The 9,826-nt window shown below is 33.7% G+C and overlaps 1 protein-coding gene and 1 pseudogene across 1 annotated transcript in view; one reads left to right on the top strand and one right to left on the bottom strand.

The window, feature by feature from the left end:
• LOC107644303 (caffeoylshikimate esterase) overlaps positions 1-1,375 on the top strand; it is a 4,717-nt gene extending 3,342 nt beyond the window's left edge. Inside the window, exons 6-9 of the mRNA XM_016348140.1 lie at positions 2-83; positions 175-315; positions 550-648; positions 981-1,375. Coding sequence (XP_016203626.1) covers positions 2-83; positions 175-315; positions 550-648; positions 981-1,208 — 550 coding nt within the window. The 3' untranslated portion in view covers positions 1,209-1,375. The remainder of the gene's footprint in view (position 1; positions 84-174; positions 316-549; positions 649-980) is intronic.
• LOC107641219 overlaps positions 8,947-9,826 on the bottom strand; it is a 4,124-nt pseudogene continuing 3,244 nt past the window's right edge.

The following is a 9,826-nucleotide window of genomic DNA, read 5'->3' as shown; positions in this document are numbered from 1 at the left end:
GGGGAGGAGCCATTGCTTTGAAAATCCACTTCAAACAACCACATGCATGGGATGGTGCTGCTCTTATTGCACCTTTATGCAAGGTATATTAATTAAACTAATAATACACTATATCTATATATCTATATATGTATGTATATGTCACTCAACTAATTAACCAATTTTCTTTTGTAGTTTGCTGAAGATATGATTCCACATTGGTTGGTTAAACAAATACTAATTGGTGTCGCCAAGGTTCTTCCCAAGACTAAGCTAGTTCCACAAAAGGAAGAGGTGAAAGAAAATATATATAGAGATGTGAAGAAAAGAAAATTGGTAGGCCTTTAATTATGCAAATAATATTTTGATATGTTCTTGTTAAATTTTGGAAGAAACATACTTGTCTATTTTCTAATTAATGTTTTGATATTTTTCTTTTTGATATATTTTTTTGGCGGATAAAAACCGAATGAAAATTGTTATGAATGAGTTTCATGTGTAATTTTACATATAAAACTCGTTCACGATAATTTTCACTTTGTTTTTATCCTCCAACATAATTTGCTACAGGCACCGTATAATGTGTTACTATACAAGGATAAACCAAGACTTGGAACTGCATTGGAGTTGCTTAAGGCCACACAAGAATTAGAACAGAGATTGGAAGAAGTAATTTTCTATCTGAACAACTAGAACTATATGATGCCTATCAATTGATGCAAAACTTCTTTGATAGATAAAAATAAATGAAGGAAATAACATTTTGTGGACTTATGAGTAACACTAACCCTATCAATCCAAACTAACCCTAAAAATTAGTAGATATTATAAAGTCACTTATTAGGTTCACCATGAATTCAAGTTGATGTTAAATCTTCCAAAATACTTTGAGTTACTATAATCAATTTTATTTTATTTTGTTTAAGACTGCAATGACAAGATATGACATGTTATATTGTGGGACCTACTCTGATGACATGAAATCCTCTATTAATTGACAGGTGTGTGTGCCATTATTGATCATGCATGGAGAAGCTGATATAATAACTGATCCATCAGCTAGCAAGGCTTTGTATGAGAAAGCTAATGTGAAAGACAAGAAACTGATCCTCTATAAGGATGCTTTTCACACTCTCCTTGAAGGTGAACCTGATGAAACAATTTTCCATGTGCTTGCTGACATTATAACTTGGCTTGATGACCATAGCACCACAAAATACAAGTATTAAGCACCTTATTCTACTTTTAGATAATCATAATGTTTATTTGGTGTACTAGTATGATATAGAAGCAATGTCAATGCTTAAATGTGCTTGACTGCTTGTATTTACTAAACTTAAGTTTGCATAGTAGAATGTTCCTATGTTTCAATATAAGTAATTTATGTTACATGGTACTTTTTGTGTCAAAAATTACTAATTTAGTACTACTTATTATGGCTGATGTACCAAGGACACAAAAAAGGTAAGTTTTCCACATGCATAATAAAGGATTTTGACCTGAAATAGAGTAATTAATTTTGGTTGAATAATGCTAATTGCCAAACCCTGTTACAAGGTGGACCACTAAATTAATTTATGTTAGTGTTTGACAGATTTTTTAACTATGAGATTGTATTGTCTCTCTAAGCTAAGATTATTATGCTATTCGGTTTTTTTTTTTTTTAAATCATATTGTCTTTCGTATAAATAACTAGAGACCAAATTATTAGATATTTACTCGTAAAATTTTCTGCTACTCATTATGGTTAATATCAAACACGAAAAAAAAAAAGTTAGTTTTCTACGTGCATATAAGAGTTGAGCTCAATAGAATAATATTGATTTTGGTTGTTGCAAAACTCCATCTGGCCTTCTAGTACTTCAATAATTTACTGTAAATTAATTTACATCAAATTCTTCAATGGTAACATAATGAGAAGTAAACAAAGTGACCAAAATTAATGAAATTGACAGATGAACTCATCAGTAATATACTGACTAAGAGCATACATAGTTCATAAAAGATTGAACATAACATTACATTAAAAAAAAAAAATTGATAAGTAAACTATTGAGAATTTATATTTTAGACAGATTAGTTTTTAACAAAAAATATTAAAAAAATTTCGCAAATAACAAACATAGACAAATTAGTTTAAATTAAGATATTTTATCTTAATCATAAGGATTAATCTAAAGATAGTGTATCTATATCTGTCATTTTTAAAGATTTTATTAGTATTTTTTTTAAAGACTAATGATTATTTTGTTCGAATTATAAATTATCAGGAGATTTATTTGTTGCTTTACTATAAAAAATCTTTAAATACATAGAAGGTCTTCTGGTCAAAATTACGGTACACATTGATTAGTCGAAGTGTATTATATATAGACATCACCATATTAATATAATTGTACTAGCACCTCTTTTATCTTAAGTACCAAATTTTTTGAATATATTCAAGATTTAAATTCGATTAATAAGCCACCAAATTATCTATAAAGACAACAATGTTGGACACGATTTACAATTAACAAAAACGTATTAGAAGTTAGTTGTACCAATTGAGCCCAAACAAAGATGATGAAAGTCAAATACTCGTAATAAAACTTCATCACAAAATGAAGTAATAACAATAATATTAGAGATAGATTCAATTACAACCAAAGAATTACTTAAATACACCAAATTAAAATCAGTTATTAGGACACAATGAACTATAATTTCATAGTCATATAAACCTAATACGACAATAGTGTTTGCTTCCTTCTTAGATCCTTCAAATACAAATAGAGAGGGGTTGTTGGTTAGAAAAAAAAAATTAAAAATTTAAATTTAAATTTTTAAGATTACAATTAAATAGGAAAGTATTGTCAATACTAACTTTTTTTTCCAAAGATAATAGTGATATTTTATTCAATAGAAAAATAAATACAATGTCTAAAAATCAGGACAAGAAAAATAAAAAAAAAAGAGATTCTCAAATATTCACGAACATATAAAATTTTAAGAAGAAAATAACATAAAAAATTAGATAGGAAAAAAAATTTTAGGCACTACTATGCATAAGGCAAAATAGATAGTTCATGCTTCAACTTAAACGATGTTGTTAGCACTTTTTTTGGAGGCTCCTGGATACGCTCGAAGACTCGTTGACACCTCTCTTTCCAAATATTCTAAGTTATAATCAAAACCAATCCAGCTCTTTGAGAGTTTGTTCCTTGAAGTCCAATTTGTAACACCAAATACCTCCACCAATCGAAGAACAAAGAACATCTATAGTCTGGATTGAGGTAAGACAAAGGACTCTTTTTCCACACTAGATTAGTGTCTCCATAAAAAAATAGATAGTGCATGAGTGATTCTAGAACTGACTTGCAAATTAGACAAGTTGTCGGAGTGGATGGGAACCGCTGGTAGATGAAAAGCAGAACAGGAAGCTTGTCCTGGAGGATTTTTTACGCAAAGAGCAAAATTTTGTGAAAAAATTTTAACTTCCATAAATGGCTCCAAACTGTCATCTGTTGCATAAAGTTCGAACAAAATTCAATGGAGGTATGGTAAAATTGGTAAGCACCCCCTATACCTTGATACACCATCATATATTTTTGCTCTGTTTATTACCCATTGAATTGTGTCTTCACCTTTATTTGGGGTTATGGAGAGGATTTGTTGAGCAATTTTTGGAGAAAAAAGGTTTAAAATTAATACTTGGTTTCACTGTTTTTGACAAAAAACAGGTCTTTCATCCATAACAGATGGTAACTATCTGATAATAGTGTCGCAGATGGTGGAACAGTGAAGGGGTAAGGAGGAGCGAGCCATGGTTCACTAAAGATTCGAATATTACTAGAACTTACTTTCTAACTAATGCCTTTCTTTATAACTCGCCTCCCTTCAAAAATACTTTGCCAACCCCAAGAAGGTAAAGTTCCTACTTCTGCTGCAAGGATAGAATTAAATCTAAAGTATTTACTTTTAAGTATTCTAGAAAGAAGAGAGTTAGGTTGAGTTACGATTTTTCAGCACTGTTTACCTAAAAGAGCTAGGTTTTGAGTCCTGAGATCTTTGAAACTAAGCCCGTCTTCTTTCTTAGACCTAGTCATCTTATCCAACTAATCCACACTATTCGCCTTTCAGAACCGTGCTACCCCCCACCAGAACTGGGTTAGAATACTAGAAATTTTATTTAGCAAGTTGTTCAGAAGTTTAAAACATGACAATGTGTATATTGGTATGGCTTCACGAACTGCTTGGAGTAATACATGTCTTCCTCCATTAGATAACAAGCACCTTTTCCATCCTTGTGTCTTTTTGAGAACCTTATCTTTGATTGAGTTGAAGGTGACTTTCTTAGAGCAGTTGACAAGGGAAGGTAGACCCAAATATTTATCTTGTGCACCTATGTGATAAATATTCAGTTGGACTGCTAGAAAGGTTGTAATCAGTTTTGGAGTGTTATTACTAAAAAACAGAGCCGATTTATTAAGACTAATTCTTTGCCCACTGAAGCTCTCATAAAATTCCAATAATTCTAGAATAGAGACATACCTATTTTCCCAGGCTTTACCGAATAGAAAGAAATCATCAGCAAATAGTAAGTGATTTATAGTTAAGTATCTTCTGTTTATCTGAATTTTTCGAATGAGACTGTTTTGCTCTGCTTTGTGTAGCAAGAAGGAAAGTCATTCTGCACATAATAAAAAAAAGGGGGATAGAGGGTCACCTTGAAGGATGCTACTATTTGGTTTAAAAAACCATAGAGTTGACCTTCCACAACAACAGAGTAAGAAACGTTGTCAACAATTCATGAATCCAGTCAATAAATCTCGATTCAAAACCCAACTTCTCTATAATAAACCATAGAAAATACCACTCCACCCTGTCGTAGGCTTTACTCATATCAAGCTTGAGTATCATTTCGTATTCCAAGCCTCGCTTTTTTTGTTTAAAGTAGTACATACATTCGTGTGCTATAAGAATGTTATCAGAAATAAGTCTACCTTTCAAGAATGCACTTTGAGTAAAGCTAATTACCTTATTCATACACCCTTGGAGTCTGTGGATTAGTACTTTTGAAATGATTTTGTAGACAACAGAGGACAAACTGATAGGCCTTATCTGAATCATATCACTCGTATCTGGGATCTTTGGCACTAGACAGATATTGGTGTGGCTAAAACTTGTCAAAATTCTACCTCCAGCAAATAAACTCCTCACCGCCCAGAACACGTCTTTTCTCACTATATCCAAGTAGAAATAGAAGAATTTAGCCGTTATACCATTCTCTCTTGATGCACTCTGAGGGTGGATACTACCTCTTCCATAGAAACAGGTCTTCTGAGCCTACAGTTCATGTTACTTGTAACCTTAGGCTCGAAGTCTGTGAAAAAAGGCCCAGGATCTGCCTGATTAGAAGATGTGAAAATACTCTTAAAGTAGTCCTCATCCACCTTAGCAATATCAGCATTGGTTGTTCCATATCCCCATTATCCCTCTGTAGATGCTATATCTTATTTCTTCTGGTTCTAGATTTAAATTCTCGATGGAAGAAGCTTGTATTTTGGTCTCTTTCCTTTAGCCATTTAATTCTAGATTTGTTTTTCTAATAAAATTTCTGGTCCAAATATACTTTTTCAAGCCGCTATTCAAGCTCAAGTAATTCAGTATCTCCCATGATGCTTGATACCCGTTTTTATTCTAGAAGAGCAGTAACTTCTACAATTTCCTTTTTAGAATTAGTAGAGCTGTTCTTTTGCCAAAGAATCAATTGGTGTCTAACTAATTTAAGCTTCTGAAATAATCTAAACATCGCTAAACCTTCTATATCTGAGTTCCAGACCTCGCTGATGAAGTTACGAATTTGTTCTTCACCATACCAGCAGGATTGAAACTTGAATCTCCTCTTTGATCTCTTCGATTGGTAGTTAGTATCTAAAAGAAGAGAACGTGATAAAAAACCTGACTCTGATAGTCTAAAGACCGTGGGATGAGAGTATAATTGGGACCAAGATTCATCAACAATCACTCTGTCAAGCCTTTCCTGAATTAGTTCACCTTCCCTGCGTCTGTTACTCCGATTAAATAGTCTACCCACCATTCCCAAATCAATCAAGGAGTTATCTCCAACAAAGTAATTAAAGGTAGCAATAGAAGAATGAGATTTAGGATTACCACCAAGTTTCTCACCTTGATCAATAATAGAATTGAAATCACCAACAATAATCGATTTACCTTGGAGTTGGGAGAGCACCAAAGAGATTTTTTGGAACTGGGATAGCCGAATATTCTCATTGTAGTTTAAATAAATGCCTACAAAGTTCCATTCAATGTTAAGAGGGATAGCTTTTATCAAGGCAGTAATATAGAACTCAGAACAACTGAAAATCTGAATAACAAAATCATCCTTCCATGCCAACACAAGTCCACCCTACTACCAGAAGGATCAACAATTTGCCAATTAGAGTAGCCACAAGTCCTGGATTTTTTTTTTCACCTGTCGAGATTGATGTTTTATTTCACAAAGAAAAACCAAATCGGGGGAGTGAGATTGAATAATCCCTAGGTTGTGAACTGTCAGGGGTCAAACTCTGACAATTTCATGGGTCTTGGGGTGCCATTGACCGACTGACACCGTCCATCCTCTGATCAGCAATTAGCTCTTATTCAACACACATCTTCTTGGCCAGAAGCTCTATACATGCCTCCAATCTCTTAGGAAAGTATTCCTCTGTATTGAACTTTTGTCTCAGGTAGCAGAGAAAGAACTTGATGATGATTTGGTGAGAGAGAGAAGATTGCTAGAGCAGAATTTTGAGAGCTTCTTAGATGAATTCTGATTTATTAGAATAATGAATCTCACTTACATCAGATACAAACTTTCCTTATATACACACATAATAAGCTCAACTAATAGCTAATTATCTATACTATATAACTAGCCATCTATTCTTCATTACTAAGCTAATTTCTCTAACTGACTGACAAATATAAGTGACTTAGTTTACTAACTGAATTCTATTATATTATCAATGAGCTAACACTTCTATTCCCCAACATCCCCCCTCAAGCTATCTATTAAGCCAAGCTTGGAATAAAAGGTTGAAAAGGTCTTAGAGCAAGTGATTTGGTAAGTACATTGGCAGTTTGATTTGCTGAAGATATTGGCAGAAGTTTAAGGACACCTTGAGTCTTGTCACGAACCACATGATAATCAATGTCTATGTACTTGGTTCTTTCGTGAAAAACTAGATTTGCAACGATATGGAGAGTTGCTTGGTTGTCACAATACAAAATGGTTGGTTTTTCTTGATGAATTTTGAAATCATTGAGGATATAAGTCACCCATAAACCTTCATGAGTTGCTGCCACCAGAGCTCGATATTCTGCCTCTGTGGAGGAGTAAAAAACAGTAGTTTGATTTTTGCTTTTCCAAGAGATTAGGGCTGATCTGAGGAAGCAGCAATAACATATCACGGATCATCTCGAATTCGGACACGTCCCCCAATCTGAATATGAGTAACCAGTGAGATCAGAATTTGATTGAGCTGGGAAGAAAACTCCCTTGACCAGAGCTTGTTTGAGGTATCGAAGGATGTGTAGGGTAGCCTTAAAATAAGCATCTGTTGCACAATTTAGGTACTTACTCAATTTGCCAACAACAAAGCAAATGTCAGGCCTAGTGTTTGTGAGATATATGAGTTGGCCAATTAATCTTTGATAAGGTTGGAGATCATCCAAAGGAACCCCTGATGACTTCGAGAGTGTTGTTGTGTAGTTCATGGGAGTGGCAACTGGTCTTGCATCTAGTAATCCATACTCCTTTAATAAATCTAAGGTGTATTTCCGTTGATACAACGAAATTCCTTGGCTGTTTTAATCCACCTCTAGCCCCAAAAAGAACTTTAGTTTCCCAATATCCTTAATTTTGAACTTTTCATCCAGCAACTTCTTCACAAATTCGATCTCTTGCATATCATCTCCAGCCAATATCAAATCATCAACATACACCAATATTGATGTAAAGCCATAACCTGAATTCTTGGAAAACAACGAATGGTCAGCCTTTGATTGCATGTAACCTGAATTGAGGAGACAGAACATAATTTGGAATTCCATTGTCTTGATGCATGCTTCAATTCATAAAGGGACTTTTCAAGTTTGCAAACCATACCATGCAAGGCTTCAAGGCCTGATGGGAGTTTCATGTAAACATCTTCTAGTAAATCACCATACAGAAATACAGTAACATCTAGTTGGTAAATGTGCCAATGCTTCTTAGCTGCCAAGGCCAGCATGATGAGCATTATGGTCATCTTAATCACAGGGCTGAAAGTGTCGAAAGAATTCAAGCGTTGAACTCGAGTAAAACCTTTAACTACAAGTTGGGTCTTGTGCCTCTCAATGCTGCCATCCGCTTTGAGCTTTGTCTCTAATATCCAAGGTTGCGAGAACCGGATTGGTCAATAAACCAGTAAGATCACTGGTTCACTAGTTCGACCGGTTTAATTAAATATTAAATAAAATTATTTTTAATTCAACATATAGTTTCAAATATATAAATTCAATAATTTCTAACTTAATAAAATTTAAAATTTTACAATTTCACATAATAAATTATCCATAATTTAATATTAAAAGTTCACAAACAACTTCAAACATCAAAGTTCATAACTAAAAATAATTAAAACGCACATAATGACAAACACATAATGTTCTACTATCAAAAGAAACATTAACAAATAAATTTTTAAAAGATAAAGTTGGTGCTAAGCAGCTTACTAGAGAGATTTAACTTATCAATTTGATATGTTTGTACTCAAAAGAAAAAGGTTAATGAACAAAAGAATTAGATCTGTACTCCTGGTCTATTCACTCATTCACCGTGATTTCCTATAGTTAGGATTTTCTGCAAAAATCCAAAATACCACAATACATGGTGGCAACTGTCAGAATGGTACCTATGTTCTCTTCAAATTTCTTTTGGTAAAAGATAGGAGACTTTTAAATATCATCTAAAAACTAATTGATACATTTATTATCTGAGTACATAAAATCAAAAACTGTGTGTCCCAAGAGATAATGCATTAAACTATAACATAAGACCAGAAGTTCCACTTCAACAATGACTGGAAAAACTATCATCTTCAATTATTTCATTACCTCCTCTCAAATTGAGATTCATGGCAACGTGGATCTAACCATTCCTTTGGGGACTCCTTTGCCATGTTAGCATTCACTTCCCACCACCAACAAGCTCCCTTAGGTTGTCCACTTTGTTTTCCCTACCAGTCCCACTATTTCTCTTATCAACTTCTTTCAGCTTTTGCTTGAGCCTCAGTTTTTGGTTTGGTGGATTTGTCTCTTGTTTTGATTGTGAAGGAGGGATTCTGTGTGGTCCGAGATATATGTTCTCTTCTTTCTTAACCTACACAAAGAAATACAATTATTTAGCTTAAAACATTCTACCCAAGTAGTTCCATCCAAAGCAAAAAGCTTAGGAAATTTTCACAATAAGAAATAACACTTTGAGCTTACCTTTGTGGCAGAATTTGAGGATTTTATGCTTGGAATATGCGATTTACTTTGATCCGAGTCAATTTTCAAACTTGGAATCACAAACTCATCAGTGTCTACGAGTCAAAAATCACTCATTGAATATCAGAAGCAGAAAATCTATATGTTTGGATGCATGTAATTTTAAGGGCAGAGAGACAACATTTACTTACCGAAAGCGAGAGAAAGACGATGGTGAAGACACAGAGAGGGACATCTCAAACAAAAGATACAACGACGGCGACAAAGCTTCCACGCGACGGTGACACAACTTCCTAGAACGGCGACACAAGTTTCACACATGAAAACA

This window comes from Arachis ipaensis, chromosome B05 (genome assembly GCF_000816755.2).
Source record: "Arachis ipaensis cultivar K30076 chromosome B05, Araip1.1, whole genome shotgun sequence".
Taxonomy (NCBI): Eukaryota; Viridiplantae; Streptophyta; class Magnoliopsida; order Fabales; family Fabaceae; genus Arachis; species Arachis ipaensis.
The sequence above is the reverse complement of the archived record's forward strand: the minus strand, read 5'-3'. Positions and strand labels throughout refer to the sequence as shown.